A 19,074-nucleotide genomic window follows, 5' to 3' on the forward strand; every position below is an offset into this window, starting at 1 on the left:
TATTTTAACTGATGTTTTGAAAGTCAGATGATTTTGCAACTAAAAAGGGTGTTTTAAATCACCTGCATATAGTATATATATAAAAAATAGATTCACCTGCGATACAAACTGTAATCGATCTTTTTTTTAGTTTTAAAATTTTCACTAATTTTTAAAAATCCTATTTTCACTTTTTCTTTTTTTTCTTCCTGTTGTTGATTATTATTAATTTATTTTATACACTAATGGAAATATTTATTTTTTGTGACTTAGTTTTTTAACTTTTATTAGAAATGCACCACATTAATTTCAATAAAGTCCTGTAACACTAGCGCAATTAAGTTGCTTGTATATAATCTATACATTTTTAAAGCTTGCTGGATTTTAAAGCCAAAAAGATTTCTAGTGAAAGATTCATCTCAAATAACGTCCTAGAAGCTAAAAAGATTTCGTTATAGTTTACCCTGACCTTATAGGTTGTTTTAATTGCCTATCAAAAGCTGTTAGTCGTTCGACAAAAAAACAACAACGTACACGGAGATCGCACTCCTTCTTTGTTCTGTTATTACACAATCTTAAATCAAGCGGACATACTTATTTTTTTACATTTAGCTGACTTTTTAGCCTGGCAAATTTCAACTTGTTTTTTAGTAGACAAAAATTTAAAAAAGATAAATCACCAACATAATTTTTTCGTTTACTTTTATTTTGTTACATCTTCGCATCCATTCTTGGCATCCAAACTTAAATATAATAGACGGTAAAGGTTTAGGATCTTAGGGTACTTCTTCTGTTTCGCTAAATGAATACTCTCCTGGTTACCGCGAACATATTCGAGAGTTTTAATTTAGTGGGAGAAAATTTTTGCGGTTTGTACTAATAAAAACTGAAATTTGATGTGAAATTATTAAACAAATTTTTTATTCTAGTTGCGGCATCATTGCGGTCACACATGACGGCACTATTTACTTTGTAGTCTAAAACTTCGTTTTAAAAAAAATTGTCAAAAACATCTTGTCTGACCCAAACCCAGTACCATATCCCCCCTCCCTAAGAAGCGGTACGAAGAAGTTAAGGTTAATCTTCTTTACTATTCGAATTTTGAATTTCCTAAAGTAACATCATCGCATTAATTCTCTCACAATTTCTCTTTTTATACAAGTCGTTATCAAGGGCGTGGTTTCCTCTAACCGCGTCGACTTCTTGTAAATACTCGAAGCGGACGCAGAGTAAAAACAAAAGAAGCATGACAGACAATTCAGAGCTAGCGCGTGTAAACAATGCACAGTAAACTAACAAAACACGATCAAAACAAGAAAAGTTATTCATAAATCTTTCTATTTTTTATATATATATACATTATCTCAATATATCATCTATTTCTTACGACTGAAAATAAAAACACATAACAAAAAAACAAACAAGATAAAAGCAAAACACAGAAAAAAGCAAACACGAAATCAACGTTAACAAAAGAATGTGAAAACTTGCACCCTCGAGCAACTTTACTGCGAAAGAATTAAATCCCAAATAAATGTGAGCGAGTCATCATGCCAAAAAATTTTCATATTTATCGACGAAAAATCAGAATATTTTCCCATATAGTTTTGCAAAACTAAAATTGAAGAGATTTTGGGAATTTTAAGGCGTGATAAGCCTGCTTTCAGGAATTTTTCGTTCTTACAATACGTATTTGCGAAACAAATGCCTTTCCGTACTGATAGGAATACTAGTCCCAATATCTTGTATGATAAAACTTATCCTAAAAATAACGTTTAAACAGTGAGAAAAAATAAACACGTGAAATAAAAAAAGAACTTTTCATAAAACTAATCGGTTAAAGATGTCACCTTGCCGGTCGTTCGCGCACTTTTCCATTCTCAATCAATTTCATGGAAATCTTGTAAAAGTAGTTCGATCGATAACACACCCATTTGTCCGGTACACGTCCGTCAGATAATAAAATCTCCTCCACAGAGACTCCAGAGGCTAACTGTTGAGCAACAGTAAATTCTACATAAGAATAAGGCTGAAAATCATCTCGTATTTCCAATGGAAACGGTAATTCTAAACAACATTGAAACTTGTGTACTGCATCGGCTGGGATACCATCTTGAATTACTGGTAAGCTACCAAGTCTCCATGCAATGGAGCTCATAGCTGGTTCGTATTTAGCTTTTCCACAACTCACTTGCAACGTCACTCGATTTAACGTGGCGATTGCTGGCGTTGAAGAATTTGTTATGCCTCTTGTTTTTATGTACTTTTTCGTTCCATTGAGCGTTCTTGACCTTACGAACAAAGTGCTCCAAGATGGAGGAATGGGAAAATACACTACGACGTCATTTCGCTTATGACGTATGCTTTTTGCATCTCCACTCACTTGAATCGACGCTTGCAGGCGAACAGAGTTACCTGAGAGGAGCTCTAAACTTGATTTTGCAATTATTGGAATAGTGTTTTTTCTATGCACACGAAAGCGCATTAGCTCGAAGCTACACCCATCGGGTGGGACAAAAACCACCCCTCCTTCAACTTCTGACTTTGAAATGTCTACACACGGATGGTATTCTATTTTCTTCGGCGCAATCCACCGTAATGACGACTTGGTTTCGCGCAGTAAGCTTTCTTTCGTCTTGCATAACACATCCTTGCAGTTGACGTCATTCAAAAACAACTTGAAGTCTGGACTGCCGGTAACGAAAACTCTCAAACGTAATTGCACAGTTATGTTGTATTGTACAATGTCTCCATCTCCTGAAAGTAAAAACTGACATTCATCGTCACTGTCGATAAATATTTCTTCGTGGCGATATGTAATCCCTTTATTTCGATACGTAGGTATGCAACGGATGATATTTTCAACTTTGTTCATAAACTCGCGTAGTGAAATAATGTCCCGGCTAGCTAATTTAAACACTGGGGTATAAATCGGTATATGTTCCAACGTTACACGTGTTTTTAGCCTGTGCGTTTCCCTATATTTAACGTACTGTAATTTTACGGAATGCACCCTACCATCTTTATTCCCTCGGTGGATGATAGGTATAGTAAAAACAAAAAAAGGATGGAGGGGTATTTCTTTCAGTATGTCTAATCCGTTTTTCTGTTCACTCTGAAGTTTAATAAAGTCCCCCTCTACTTTCACAATAACTGGCAGCCACTTTCTAGAGCTAACCCGATATTTCCGATCGGGATATCGGTACCAGAAATTCCAGGTATTCCGGTTACTTTTCAAAGGGTACTCGTCTAACTTCTTCTCCTGATTAATAACGGGACTATCGCGACCTTGTGTTTTCAAAGAATTATTCAGAGCGTTCTTTATGTTTTCGTTTTTCGCGGCACACGAGGCTTGAAATAGTAACACGTCAGTGTATTGTTTTACTGGCGTGTCTCGTAATTTTTTTCTCTCTTCTTCACTTTCGTAGTCCAAACTTATCACCTCATCCGATAATTCTGACTCTTCGTCCTTGTGTTGATCAAATAAAGTTTTTTCCTTCTCCGTTGGTTTTGTTATTGAATTTTTGATCAAACTGACGGTTTTGTTCACGACAGAAAGCAAGTCCTCAACGCTGGTCGCTTTTGTAATGTCCAGACTCTTTTCAATTTTGTTCTCAACTAAATCTTGATCCTCTTTGCTGTTAAACAAATGAGATGTTACGACACTGTTTTCATCAGGCCTTTCCATTGTTTCATTAAAAGACACCCAATTATGACGGCTTGGACTTTGTATTGGTTCTCCAGTATGTAATTTAGTTAAAGGAGATGCAGACGGACTTAACTGGTTAGCTGGGTTATTTAATTCTTCAAACTGAATCCATTTTTCGCGAGATACACGTACAGATTTCGGCGAAAGTTCTTCTGTTAATCTATTTATATTAGGATTTAATAATTTTGATGGAGTACTAAGCATTTCGTTGTTTCGAAACGACTGTCGTTGTACAGAGTTTCTTGGAAACCCTGGCACGTCGTCGAACGGCGAAACTTTGTTAATTTGGTCCGCACGCAAATATGAAACATTGAATGTCTTATTACCAGAGTTTTCTTCACCAAGAACGCGTTTTTCGCTTCCGTTGTTCTGTACAACAATATTTTTTTCTTCAGGTTGTAATATCTTAGTCCCCCACTGCGATCTTTTATTAAATCCTTCCTCTTTCATTCGTACCTTTTTGTTTTTCCCATTATAAACATTTATATTTTCTTTTAATGCGCTCTCCAATTCTCCTATCTGATTATTGTGGTTGCCCACATTAAAAAACATCTGCTCCGAAGAAGAAGTCTTTTCTATTACATTTAGCAAATCTCCATCGTTGGGTTCTATTGTAGTATCCACGTGTGATTTTGTTTGCGATACAGATGGGTATTGTTGGAGAACATCATTATTAATTGATGAATCAAACTTTTTACTTCTCGCGACTTCATCGATGTTATCAACCTTGCTTTCGCAATGAGCAAGGTCATTATCACAACCAACTTCCATGTACATGCTGTGTAGCGATTCATTGCTTTGTGTTTGAATTCGATTCAAAATATTAAATTCATCCAAACAGCTCACAATGCTCCCTGTGTCTAGAGAACATGTGTCTAAACTACGCGTATCCGAACTTCTTGCATCTAAGCTTCGCTTTTCCTCCAAATAATAGTCGTTCATGTCTTTCCGCTTCGGGACGCGAAATTCCCATATTAATGCCATGCTGCTCATTTATACATGCTTCTAAACAGAGAACAAACAACAGTATGAACATACACAAATTTAGTGAAAAAATATCAGCGTGCAAGCTAAAGCGCTTAGCATAGGCTAATTGCGTGTTACATATTGGTTTAGGTCTACAGTGCATACACAAACATGACACACCCATTGGCAGTATTGTATTTTAATATAAAATGTTACCTCTCAATGACATATTAAAAAAATGCATATTGAAATTAACAGTAAATCTTTTTTCAACATTTTGTTAAAATATAATAAAAGCCAGTAATTTTATGCACAGTGGTAAAAATTGAACAATATTTGTAATGATTAATGTTATTAATATTTATATTTTGTTGTTTTAGATATAACCACTGTATATGCCGATGATTGTCGCAAAACGTTTTCACATATTTTTTCATTACTTCTAAGTCTAGCATGGTTATTACTAATTATTTTACTGTTTTGAAAAAAGATAAGTTGTTGATAATATCATGTTTATGTATAACCCATATCGATGAGAATCGATAGTCTTCGTGTTAAAAACACAATAATCAAATTTCTGACTCACAATATTCCATGTTAATTGACCATTAACAAAAACACAACTTGTGTTCTCTGTCAACCAAATCATAGCCATTTCGTCTGAAAAAAATCTCCATGGGTTCCACAAATATATGCAGGGCAGAGAAGTGATGTGTTTTTTTTCTCTCCGAATTTCAAATCATATTTGTTGGTCTTCCCTTAAGATTTGTCTATTTGCTGGTCTTCCCTTAAGAAGGGAAGACCAGCGCAATGAGGTATTCAAGATAGCAAAGCAAATGAAGAAGACTAATCAAGATATTGTAGGTGAGAAGTGTATACGTAATGATGAAGGTGTTTTGGCTAGCACAGAGGAGGAGAAAAGGGTAGCTTGGAAGAATCATTATCAGAGGATGCTTAACACTGAGTTTGATTGCGACGAGGATAATTTGTCTGATGATGATGTCGTAGAAGGGCCAGCTATGCAGATCAAGACAGAATGGGTAGTGGAGGCTATTAGGAAATTGAAGATTGGCAAGGCTGCAGGAGTATCAGGTATTGTTGCAGAGATGGTAAAAGCATCTGGATATATTGGAGTTGAGCTTATTACAAGTCTTGCTAACCAGATTATAAAGGATGGTGCTATTCCGAGTGAGTGGCAGTCGAGTGTAATAGTGAATTGTTTCAAGGGCAAGGGTGATGCATTAGAAAGGGGTAACTATAGAGGTTTGAAGTTGGTTGATCAAGTAATGAAAGTTATTGAAAGAGTGATTGATAAGTTACTTAGAGAAAGAATTGATATAGATAAGATGCAATTTGGTTTTGTGCCAGGGCGTGGCACTACAGATGCAATATTTTTACTCAGACAGCTTCAGGAAAAGTATTTAGGAAAGAGAAAGAATCTCTATTTTGCCTTTGTAGATTTAGAGAAAGCTTTTGATAGAGTGCCACGTAAAGTTATTTGGTGGGCTATGAGAAAATTAGGTGTGGATGAGTGGCTAGTTACGATGGTTCAGTCTATGTACAGCAATGCTAGAAGTCGTGTCAGGATTAACGATTCACTTAGTGATGAATTTAGTGTAAATGTTGGTGTACATCAGGGTTCTGTACTTAGTCCTTTGTTGCTTATTCTAGTCTTAGAAGCGCTGTCGATGGAGTTCAGAACAGGTTGTCCATGGGAGTTATTGTATGCAGATGATTTGGTTCTCATAGCAGAGTCGATGGAAGGATTAGCTGAAAAGTTTGAGAAGTGGAAGAAAGGACTAGAAGAGAAAGGGCTGAAGGTAAACACAGCAAAGTCTAAAGTCATGATAAGTAGCATTGCAGCCAAGTGTGACCTTGTAGTTGGAAAGTGGCCTTGTGGAGTTTGCAGGAAAGGGGTTGGTAGTAACTCAATTTTTTGTCAGACTTGCAAGCATTGGGTACATAAGAAGTGCAGTAGTATTAGTGGAAGGTTAAGAACTGGCATACAGTTTGTATGCAAGCGTTGCAAAGGTGAGATTATAAAGAATGAAGTATTTCCAGCTTTAATGGTGTACAACAGTGGCTCGTTAGAGATAGTTAAGAACTTCTGTTACTTAGGTGATATGTTGGGCAGTGAAGGGGGTGTTTGAAGAAGTGTTACTTGCAGGATAGGTTCTGCTTGGAAAAAGTTTAGAGAGTTACTTCCTTTATTGACTAGCAGAGTCCTGTCAATTGAGGTAAAAGGTAGGTTGTATGAGGCCTGTGTAAGAAGTGTTATGTTGTACGGTAGTGAGACATGGGCAGTGAAGCAGGAAGATCTTGACCGTTTAGAAAGGAATGATATGAGAATGGTTAGGTGGATGTGTAATGCCAGTCTGAGAGACAGAAAGAGTTCAGATGAGCTAAGAAGCAGGCTAAGTATCCGTAGAATTAAAGATGTTATCCAGATAAGAAGATTGAATTGGCTGGGGCACTTGGAAAGAATGGAGGGGGGTAATTGGGTAAGAAAGTGTGGAGACTTGATAGTTCCTGGGGCAAAGCCCAGAGGCAGACCAAGAAAGACTGAGGTTATAAGGACAGACTTGATACAGAGGAAGTTGAGTTTAAATCTAACACAGTCTAGATCAGATTGGAAGAGGATCATTAATATACCACGTCCAACCCATGCTAGCATGGAAAACGGACGTTAAGCCGAGAATGATGATGATGATTTGTATCTGGCAAAAACACTTTCTTTGACAAACATAAAAAAACGTTTTGTTATTCACACATGTTATTTTATTACTATTCGTATCGTCTAATTATGGTCTGATTATCCTGTTTCAGGCAAATTACCAGTTCTCTCTGACTAATTACTAAAATGAATACACACTGTAGAGCCTTTGTTCAAACTTGAACTATACCAAGATCCCTGCTGAGTTGAACATCAGATAGATACACATAAATACAGACACTCAAAGTAAAAAAATACTTTGGATCAAGTACGGTACCGAATTATTAACTGTAAGTTTGGCCTTAATCTTTATAAAGCTACAACTAACAGTTTTTGTGACTGGTGGAACGTTATTTTCGATAGCTAATAGCAAGCAAATACCTTGGCTACTAACTGACAATCTCTTAAACCTTGAAAAATCGTCGAACTTCATCCTCTCTACCATTTCCAACTTCAAAAAGGATTTCAAAATGGTGTGTTAGCTCTGCTGTATTACCTCGGGAAATATAAGTCTCCAAAAAAGGCCCACCTTTTTTTATCTAAATAACTTCTCGAATGCTATAAGCACTTAGCCTACTTCTTAAATCAACTGAACTCAGAACTCTCTGTCCTTCAGACTGGTGTGACAGAACAACCACTCTCATATCATTTCTTTCTAAACGATCATCCTGCTTCACTGTGTCTCACTTTTGTACGACATAACACTTTACCAGATCTCAATCGATAAGATTCTAGTAGTAAATAAAGAAAGGAACTCTGACCTTTTCCAAAAAAAATCTATCCTACAAACACCTAAGGATAACATTTTTAAATATCATTCACTGTTATTCATTATTTTAACTGGAAATACTTGGTTGCCTTCAAAAACCTTTGCAGCTCCTACAAACAAACCAGACGCACATTACACGTTGCGCACCTAACACTTTCAAGTCTGACAAAAAATCGAGTTATCAACCCCTTATTCTGCAAATTCCACAAGGCCACTTTCCAACATCAAGACAACACTTAGCTTGAATGCTACTAATAACGACTTAGATTGTGCAGCATACATTCTCAAACCTTTCTCTCCTAGTTCTTTATTAGCAACACTTCTTAAACTTTTCAACAAAATCTTCCATCTTTCAGTTTTTTTATGAGAACCAAATCATCTGCATATTTTAAGATTAAAATAAAAAACAAAGGATTAAATACAGAATCTTGATGTATCATTCACACCCAATTTTCTCATAAACCAAAACAATAATGTTACATGATACTCTGTCAAAAACTTTCTCCAAATCTGCCAAGCCAAAAATAGAGATTCTTCAAATACTTTTCCTGCAGATGTCTGATTAATATTACATCGGTAGCACTACAAAAAATCCTATCTATATCAATTCTTTCTCTAACTCATAACGTTTGTTATTTGATCAATCAACTTCAACTCTTTACCTCTTTCTAGAGCGTCACTCTTGCCCTTAAATGATTGAAAATTCTCCAAATACTCTTTCCACTAAAATTTTTTTTTTGACTTTTATAAGAATATACCAAACTAGAGTTTTGCCACAGAACAAAACAACTGGATTATCATCTTCTAAATAGGAAAACTTCTCAAATGGATGGTTTTCTTGTTGGGGATACATGGCATCCGTATATTCTTTGAAAATGGTATTAATTTCAAAATATTAATTAAAGCTTAAGCTTTCAAAACTGCATTTGTGTAATCTTCATGAATATGGATTGGAACGAATAAAACATAACAATTTAAAAAAACTTTATAGATTGGATTGAAAGAAATATATAAAGTGAATACAATTTCAAAGTAAAACTTTTTAAAAGATAAAATACGTTCTACTGCCACATTCTGTCTTTTTAGGTGAATCATTTTACATGGTGAAATTCAAGATAATTTTAAATTTTGGTGATTAAACAAATAAATCATACCAGATTGAAACAGCGTATTTTTTTATAACAATTTAATAAATGATTTAAATTGTTTGGTTTTCGTATATTTTGTTTCCTAGCATCCGTTTAAACAAATTTCAAGCTGCGCTGAGCTATATTTTAAAGTCATGAACATAAAAAAAATTAAACAGATTTTAATAGCCATAAATTAGCTGTGTCTCTTCTCTCTCTTTCTTCCAAACTTAATTCACTTACATATTACATCACCAAGGGAGGAGATTTGTAGTTGTTGCACATGCTATGTTTTATTATGGGGATAGGATAGAGGGTGTAATGGCAATTAAGAACTGTGCTCAATTTTTAAGTCCAATTTTAATTATTTTTATTTCCAATTAATTAAATTATGTTCAGATTGTTAAAGTCAGAATAACAATGCTTTTCTTTATTCTTTATCTTGTTTTGTTTTGAACATCTGTCAGTGCTTTTTATTATTTTTAGTATTTGTGCCCCAAAGAAATAGTTGATTATGGTTACATCATTAACTCACTTCTTCAAAAAAGGGAGTTCTATGATAATATAATTAAGCCTAACAAATTATTATAATTGACCTTTTAAGGCAGAAGAGGAGTAAAAAATGTCCTGAAAAAATGATGTCCTAATAACATGTTCCCTAACATGATTTAAAAAGTAAGGGTCTTATAGGATTTGCTCTAAAGTCAGATTTCAAGTCCTGCAATTTAAGTATTTTTCAAACTTGCCTTATGCAGAATTGATTGAACATAAAAGACAAAAATTACAAATTATGTAGATTGTTGAATTTGTTTTTTGCTAATTTTGACACTTTTCTAGCCTATGATGGGAACAGATGCCTTATATCTTGAAATGAAAATATAACACGTCTAAAAAATATAAAAGTGACTTATAGGTCTACCATATAGTACAAACACATGCAAAAGACAAGATGTCTTTTTATCCCTATTGCATAGAAAATATGGTCATTCCTTTAATAGTCCACCAAATAATAAAATTACAAAACAATATTGCACACAGACCACAAGGACTTTTCGGTAAAACATTTGCTGCTTTTGTGTTGTGAAATAAGTTATATATTAACAATTTGTTAGTATACATTGTTTCTGCATTATGTCACTTTCTTAAACTTTTCCTTATTTTATTTTTTGTTACAATCAAATTTACTGTATTAAATTTTGAGATTGGACGTCTTCTTAAAGTTTCAGCAGACATTAGCGGTGAATACTAATTAGGCTTTAAGCATTCAGACTGATTATTATCACTTGTTGTCCGTCCCCCAAGGTAATGAAACAATTATATGGGGAAGGGACCTATAACAACCTATATGGGAAGGGAACGTTTAAAAGGCTGAAAAATGACTATTTCAGTGTTTTTCTCTAGCGTATATAATCAATGCATATTCAACACTTTCAGGATCACCTTATTTGATTATAGAATCAAAACCAATTAGAAGCTCCCTACCTCAGCAGTTCTCTACATAGATATTTTGATTTTAAACCTGATGATGATGATATTCTCATCCTGAACCACATTGATCTTACTTGATGTTTTCTGGGAATTTAAAAGTTGAAGCTTGTAATATTGTGAAATTATACTATAATAGAAAAACAGTAGAAAGAACATTATCTTTGTATATATAAACCTGGCTAGAACAAACTTTTAACAAACCATGTTAGAACGAGAATATAACATTTAGACCGCAAGCTATGGAAAAAAGTTTAAATATACATACATACTGTATTATATTACTTATATATTATGTATTATTTCAAAAAATCATATCATGTAGCAAAAAGATGTATAAAGCATAATTCTATTAATGAAGTAGAACTTTAATAATTTAATCTGTCAGCTGTGCTAAGTAACACAAATTAATAAATAAGCAAGGTTGTGGTTAATAGATGATAAACAAATTCATTAATTCACACAAGAAAATTAAATTCTTAATCACAAGAGTGGTAGATAGAATTGGAAAATGTGTATAAGGTGATACTTAAAAATGCATTGGGCATCGAAAACTATGCTAAAAAGTTGTGATAACTCTGCTTTGCCAGTTGTATCGAAAAACTGCGAAAAAGTTTAAAAATATCTTTATACAGCCTAAAAGTGCTATTTTGTCCAAAATGTTTCAAGCATTGCTGTGTTTGGTTATATAAAATTGTCAAGGTTTTATTTGTAGTAAAAGTTTTATTCTTTTGATACAAAATCAACACCATTCAACAATAAATAAAACATTCTTTATATCAACCTAATGTTTTAACTTTTAAAAACGTTTTTTGATGCCAACTTGTCTAACACATTTGTAATTTATTTTCTTTTATTCTCCTGCACACAAAGTAACAGTTACATTCAATGAGAAAATAAGAGCAAAACTTTAAGTCAAAAATACTCATATATGAAATTTTTTAAACTAAAACTTTCTATTAGAATACTGGCGTTCGAAGCAACATTTTCAAGTACAGGCATGAATCTGAAAAGCTGAATTGATCACTAAAAAAGAAGCTAACCATAAGGCCATGGGAAATCACATCACAGTTTCTTGTCTTAGACATAATCAAAAACACATACATAAAAATTTCAGTATTTATATATATTTATTATGTTGTCAACCAAAGCTTGCGAGGTTAGGTAAGGAAATAAATCAAACTAATGATATTCCAGTTAACTCACTGATCAAATAAGTACAAAAAGTGATTTTCCTTATAATTCCGTTTGTATATTCCAAATGTTTTACAACTTGACAAACATGTTTGTTTTTATGGGTTAGGTTTAAAGAATTCCAGAAATAATCAATTTTATGATAAAAATTGAATTTTATGATAAAAACGCAACATTGTTGTTGTCTTTAATTTCTCAACTGTTTAAAGTGCTTTAGGGTTAGGGTTAGGATTCTTTTTCCTTTTTTCTACGTATGAATAGCGCTACGCACTAATACGCACTTTATGTCATATTAAAGTGCGTACAAATATACAGTTCCTTTTTTCAGGATGGCACAAAGGGTAAAAACGGGTTTATCTTCTAATTAAAAGAATAAAATAACAAATACATTTGAGTTTAAGAAGGAAATATAGCTGTTTACTAGTTACTGAAAACGCTGGATGGCATCTTGCCTTGGCTCATTCTGTTGGGTTAAGAAGATTTTACTGGCAATGGGTTTACAATTTACCATAGTATAAATAACTAAAAGTTTTCACAAATAATGAAAATTTTGTAAGTGGATGTTCATGCAGGCAGTGGAAAAGAAATTGTAATGTAATTTTCCTTAGCATATGTGTAATTAACTAGCTACACGGCATGATGAGAGTACACACTACTTGGACATTTACAAAGAACGACATATGCAAATACTGTCAACTGTAGACTAAGACATAGCTAGCTAGAGTTATACGTTAGCTAATTACAATGTAGCTACATATACTAAAACTAAACAATTTTCAATCCAGACAATACTGATAATATCAATGCTGATAAATAAAAAAACGTGTAGCTGGTAGTTACTTGCGTATCCACCTGTTGTGCGTATGGCAGAAAAGTTGTTTGTTGTGTTGTTTCCTGCGTAAACAAACAACAAATGAAACGGCGTAGCAGGGCGCGTTCCTAGGATATTTGCCGGACAAAAAACATATTTCCGCAAATGCCAAAGGCGGATGATTATGTCGTAAGTGAAAGATGAAGCAAGTAAATGTGAACCGTCATTAATACATTTTGAGAATTTTAAAAGTTTGTGAGACAAAAATGAATAAAAAAAATCCATACCATCCAGATCTGTTGTCACAAAATGTTCCATGCGGACCAGTGGTCTGTATATTTGCATGACCATAAACGACCCTGGGCGCTTATTTAATCTTGCGATCTTGGATGTGGGATGTGCGCTTATTGAGGATAAATATTTTGAAATGTATTTGTTTGTTTGTTTTATTAATAATAATAATAATAATAAAAATTAATAATAATACTGCATCTTACATCATCGTCTTCGTTTTCATTGTCATCGAGGAACATGAAATCGTTGCCTTTAATATATCAATCTTCGGGTTACTTTGTGAGGGGAAAATTTTACAAATATTCCCATATTTACAACAAATATGTATGAAAAGCTCTGTTTTTTTTACAAACCATGAGGCAACTGCAGCTTAAATACTATCAAGACTGCTGACCAAATTATATACTGCTGACCAGAAAAGGCACATAGGTAAATGGTAAACTAACTATGGGCAATACAAACCAGAATACTGTAGGAAAAAGATCTATATATGTGTGCATTTAAACACTCACAAATATATATTTATGAGTCACAAAAACCTACCTATTACTATGTTGTATTGTCATATACAGTAGATTATTGACTGGTTCAAATGACCGCCCAGAGCAATATAGGCGCTTATTTGGACTGGGCGGTAAACACTGGGCGGTAAACACTGGGCGCTGAATTGGTCATTTGCGGGCGTTTTGCACCTCCCTCCAATCTCAACCAACATCAAAAATATTGACCTTTATTTTATTTAGCCTCTCCTATTTCAGAGAATTGTTTTTAGAAGGAACAACAAAGGTAGTTCTGTAGTGCTTAGAAAGCTTCTATATTTTAACTTTATCTAGCTTAGAGTAGCCTAGTTAACTAAGCTTTCTTCTTCGAGTTGATAAAATGCGTTTCTCTCAAACTAAAGCTTAGACGCGAACGAATTACTCAGCGGAAACCCCGAGTTTAAATCGAACAATGTGACTAATCGCTTCAGAGGACATTTTAATTTAACTGAGTTGTTTACCAAGCTTGGCCAAATCTTACTTTGGTAAAAACTTTGTAGAACGCTAATGTTTATTAGGGTGAGTGAAACCACTCGCTGAATATTCGGGATGAAAAGGGCTTCCCCCGATAAATGGAACAAGAGAGAACAATGGAATTAGCCAATCAATAAGCGCAGCCAGATTTTGGCCGCAGAAAAATCGTTTGAGACCCGGCGTAATTTTTCCCACCTTAACTACTCCGGTGGTAAGAAAAATTACGCTGGGTCTCCTGGCTAACCTCAGAGTTGCTAGAAACCCACGCTGTGTGCGTGGAGAAAATTTACACAAATAGTAGCTACTATACAACTGGGGTTACCTTTTGTCTATTTTATGATATCTACCACACAGTAAAAAAACTGTATGTCTCAGTTGAAGGAAACATGTCTCAATTGATTATATGTTGTTCCTGACTGCTAATGCAAAACAGTGCTCAAAAATTAACACTTCTTCCTCTAGAAAAACAGCAACAAAATTAAGTTAAGTAAGTACGCTAATATAAGGTTTTAAAGGTACTGTCCGGTAAAATATTAAAACTTGATATTAGTTACATCTCGGCACAAAAGTAAAGAAAAAAGTATTTAAATACAACCAAAATTGTCTTTCATAAGTTTAAACTGAATTTGTTTACTTGACCATGCCATTCTTAATCGCCATCTTTACTGAACTTCGAACGCGGAAAAGGACTGGGTAAAAACATTAATATGCGCAATTTATGCAATGACGTATTCTTTGGGTTACCCCCGTGTGTAGAGAGGCGCGTGGCGCAGAAAGAGAAATAAAGAAAAAAAAGTTAATGATATTCCCAACAGAATTTTTTTACGTTTATCAATCATCTTCACAAGCAGAAATTAAAACATAATTGGATTTCAGTTTGAGCTAGAACGGCCCAATAACAAACAACAAATTCCCTCTTATAATGACGATGGCCCAGACGCACCAGAATTACCCGCTGCTTCTCGCACAGATTTATATATCAGTGAGTGGTGCTTATGTGAAAATTGCGAGAGGATGCCTTCAGCTGTTGAGTGTTTGTGCTGTAACGAGGTGGACACTATCAAATACTTACAACTACGGTACCTATATAATTTGACCTCACATTTTTCTACTGGTTGTATTATAAATGAGCGCCTGGGTACAAGGTTTCTATTGTGTTTTAGATAAGAAATGTATAACAGAGCATACTAAACAGAGCACGAAGATGTCAACGCGGTTGTGATTTTAAAGAACACTTTGTGGACAGCGTTAGTCGCTCTCCACGATCGGGAAAGCCGTGGACTTAAAAAATCCCTAGCACTCTTGAAATTTCTGTTGTCATAGTATTTCCAATCTTATTATTTGAGGATGATATTTTTAGATCTTATCGATATGCGGCATACCGCCAATTCTGTTGGTTTGTTCATAACCACTTGGGAAAAGGCGTTCGTCGGGTTATACCATCTTGTTTCGTGTCTAAGATACGTAGAGAATATCCAAGTACGAATGGGATGTATACTGGCTTCAAAGAAGGTGAAGAAATATCTCAAATTGATTTTTCTCGGACAAATGAAGTTGACGATGAGAATATTTGATTGTAAATTAAAAACAACAGTCTTTTGCAGGAGAGGCGTTCGATCGCACGCGCACGTCGTGGCACACGCGTAAATCGTTTCAGGCGTGCGATTAATTGAACGCCTGAAAAATTAATAATGAGTTTTAGAAATCAATCCTATAAAATCCCATTTTACAGCGTGCGATGGCAGCCTTCGAAATAATTTTTGGAGTCTCGTCAGACTTTCGTCGGACAAAACGTTGATAGATTTCCGTCTTCGCCGAACACTTTTAGATCTCAGAATTATCGAATAGTCCTGGTCATTTTCATCCACGAGCAAGCCTATTCATAGCCAACCTGACCATCCTAGCTAATTCACCAACTCCTGACTTAGCTAAAAGAACTACGTAGACATGAATGTCTTTTGCCTGGCCCCTTCGTCGTTGGTAACCAGGTCTTACACAAGAAATCCAGCCATGCGGTTCTTAACTTATGCGGAGGTGAACACCGACGGAGCACGGATGAATCAAGTCTGCAAAACTGCACTTACGGGCGGAACAGACATTTTATCATGGATTTAAGTGTAGATAATTTCTTCATTTGACAAAACAATTGGAAACCATAGCTGGTCCGAATTTACTGTGGTTTTTTTCATGCCCCAAGTGTTATTTAAACAATTTTAATCTTTCTGGGGGCGTTTAATGGGCGTTTATTCGAAGCATTACGGTATAAAAAGTATAAATATAAATAACCTCAAACCAAGTATTTCTTTTTGTGTGCTAATTGAGGTAGCTTTGGTAATAGAATAGGGGTATTGGGAACGAGGTTTATAATTGTGGAGGAAGTATAAAAGTATATAAAACACAATTTATTTAATGCGTTTGTATTTTCTATAATTCCTTCTTTTGCTGGTCGGCTTTCTGGAGTACAATATATGTACGATATGACAACAACAGTTGTCATATCGTTTGGTATATTACAAAAAATGATTCAGATTCGTCAAGGAGTTTAACTTGTAATGTCGCGTCAGATTTTTTCATTTCATCATCGCACGTTGCTGTCTGCGTTTAAGCATTGGCCACTCCAACGGATGTCTGCATAGATCTTTTACGTAAATAATCTTACCCGTGTCTGGTCTCAGTATCGGCACAAAAAATAAAGCAGCTTTAACATAATCTACTTTAATTTGTGTAGAGTCAGACATTCTGTTTGTGTGGACATTAAGTTCTATCTCTGAAAGTGAGTTGCATGCTTTGAACTTAAATATTCATAAATTGCTACATTTTTTTAAAAAGGGGGTAAAATATTTAAAAAAAAGATTAAATTAATCTGGTAATATTGTTCAGAGTAAAACAATCATTTTCTATTTACAATGTTTTGACTTGCCGAGAACCCAACGCTTACGTCACAACAAAATATTATTTTAGCCTCCCTTTCATGTAGAATGGCTTCGGTATAAATTTGCTTTTGACAACGTGCGATATGAAAAATTTGTAAACATAAAAGAAATGTTATTAAGTTGTAAAACTTTAGAAATATAACCACTTACATTTTCGCAACAAATAAGAGAAGTGCAATTAAGTTCAGGCTACTTTTTTATTATTATATTTTTACTGGACAGTACCTTTAACATATGATGCAATCAAAGAACATGTCTTTTTAATTTTTTTAAAGTAGTAGACTTTTTGGGGTAAACACTTGAATTAATTGCTTTTGGTTCTGGAATAATAACACAAATTATAGAAATAATGTATTTCTATTGGAATAAGTAGATGCAACACATTCAGTATGCGTAGACTATTTATGGAAATCTTTGGGGAATGTGCAGGAAGGTGCCTCCTTCGTGCTTAGGTTTGGGAGGATTAAGGGTGATTTGTGTCCTGCCAAAGGTTTTTAGCAATCTTTTACGTACCGAGGTACTCATCAGGGTCCTTGGTTTGTTCTTTCATCGGAGAATTTGTTACTAGGAAGTTAGTTTCTGCCTTTGTAAAAAATAGTGTGCATGGGCCTGATCTCAATACGCATAGCTTTAGGATTGGTGGGGCCTCTGCTGCAGCATCTTGTGGTATTCCAGTCTCTGTCATTGAGATCTTAGGCAGGTGGTCCAGCGACTGTTATCGTCGATATATCCATCTTCCAAATAAAGTGTAACACAGTGTTCTAAAATGGCCAACCTAAATGACGTGCCTAAGTTGTGGGACATTTAATCCATTTAAATTTACAGAGTGATTTTTGTTATTTACTGTAATTATAATTGTTAGACTAGGTCCTGTGGTTAGTAGTACACAATTCGTGTCGTAATATGGATTTTATGTATGTCAAGTATTATGACTTTGTGTTTTTTTTGGCTTTAGACTGTTATTTGCTTTCTATAGCTATTTTAAAGTTTTACGTGTATCTAGGCTCCTTTGTATGTGTGTATGTCGTTGACACATATAAGCCGGTACTCTTAATGACTGACGTTTTCCTACAAATACCCACACTAATTTGGGGAAATTTGGGGATGTGGGCCTTTCTATGTCAGCCATAAACCATTTGGACAGATGCGTGTGTGAGGCTTATGTATCTTATTATTACTTGATATTATTATCACTTATTATCATTACGGTGAGGCACACCCTTTTATGAATCCTGATATTATTATGTGGTAACACACGCTGGGCCAATACTGGACCAGCTTGTGCATTCCACCTTTAGCTCATGATTATTGATAACACATGTTTATTGGGTGCAGAAGACACCATATGTGATTATCGGTTTATAGTGAAGTGCAAGTGTACCTTCGTGCATGAGAATAAATTATTAAATAAGTATATATGTATTAAATTAAATAATTAATCAATTAAAAGAAGTGATAGGTAAATGTGTAATTAGTTGTGAAATGTACCTCGTGAATAGAGGAAATGAGTATGTAATTCATGCATGAAGAGATCTGGGTCATGCCTTGGAAATCATTCACAATATTATAATCCATGAGGACATAAGCTTGTAAGGGTCAACAAAAATGTACATACTCTTAGGAAATTACCCTCTTTGCCTTGGGCAAGCATTTTGGTGTAATTACCTTGTTATGATTACTAGCAGCAGGCGTTATCTGTCCTGCCTTACTCAATTATTTTCTTACCTGGCATCCTCGATCCATTCCCTAAATTTACAAATTGCATTCCACGTGTATGATGTTGTATACTTAAAGTGTGCCATAATACAGTATTCTCGATTAATAAGTGTGTTTTTACTGAGTAACCAAGACAATAATGCATATCCTGAGCATCAGGATATGCACAAATATATAATGCATAACCTGAGCGTCAGGATATGCATTACAGGCATCTTCATGCCTTGAGCATGGTGTTTTTAATCATACCCTGAGCGTCAGGTTAATTAGAGATGCCCTGATCGTGAGTGGCTTCATTATGCCCTGAGCGTCAGGCGCGTGTTTCTTATTCACATGATGACTACACTAGAGATGCCCTGAGTGTC

The 19,074-nt window shown here is 34.7% G+C and overlaps 1 protein-coding gene and 1 long non-coding RNA gene across 2 annotated transcripts; one reads left to right on the forward strand and one right to left on the reverse strand.

Moving 5' to 3' along the window:
• Nucleotides 1-1,300: 1,300 nt before the first annotated feature.
• LOC130640943 (stonin-2-like) lies at nucleotides 1,301-11,755 on the reverse strand. Its single transcript, XM_057447559.1, has 2 exons — nucleotides 10,746-11,755; nucleotides 1,301-4,693 (listed from the first exon to the last, which is right to left on the reverse strand). The coding sequence occupies exon 2, from the start codon at nucleotides 4,679-4,681 to the stop codon at nucleotides 1,826-1,828; it is 2,856 nt and encodes a 951-aa protein (XP_057303542.1). The 5' UTR covers nucleotides 4,682-4,693; nucleotides 10,746-11,755; the 3' UTR covers nucleotides 1,301-1,825.
• Nucleotides 11,756-14,271: 2,516 nt separating this feature from the next.
• Nucleotides 14,272-18,744, forward strand: LOC130640954 (uncharacterized). The gene is made up of 2 exons (XR_008982411.1): nucleotides 14,272-15,139; nucleotides 15,224-18,744. It is a non-coding gene; the product is annotated as an uncharacterized LOC130640954 (long non-coding RNA).
• The last annotated feature ends 330 nt before the right edge of the window (nucleotides 18,745-19,074 follow it).

This window comes from Hydractinia symbiolongicarpus, chromosome 4, assembly GCF_029227915.1.
Source record: "Hydractinia symbiolongicarpus strain clone_291-10 chromosome 4, HSymV2.1, whole genome shotgun sequence".
NCBI lineage: Eukaryota > Metazoa > Cnidaria > Hydrozoa > Anthoathecata > Hydractiniidae > Hydractinia > Hydractinia symbiolongicarpus.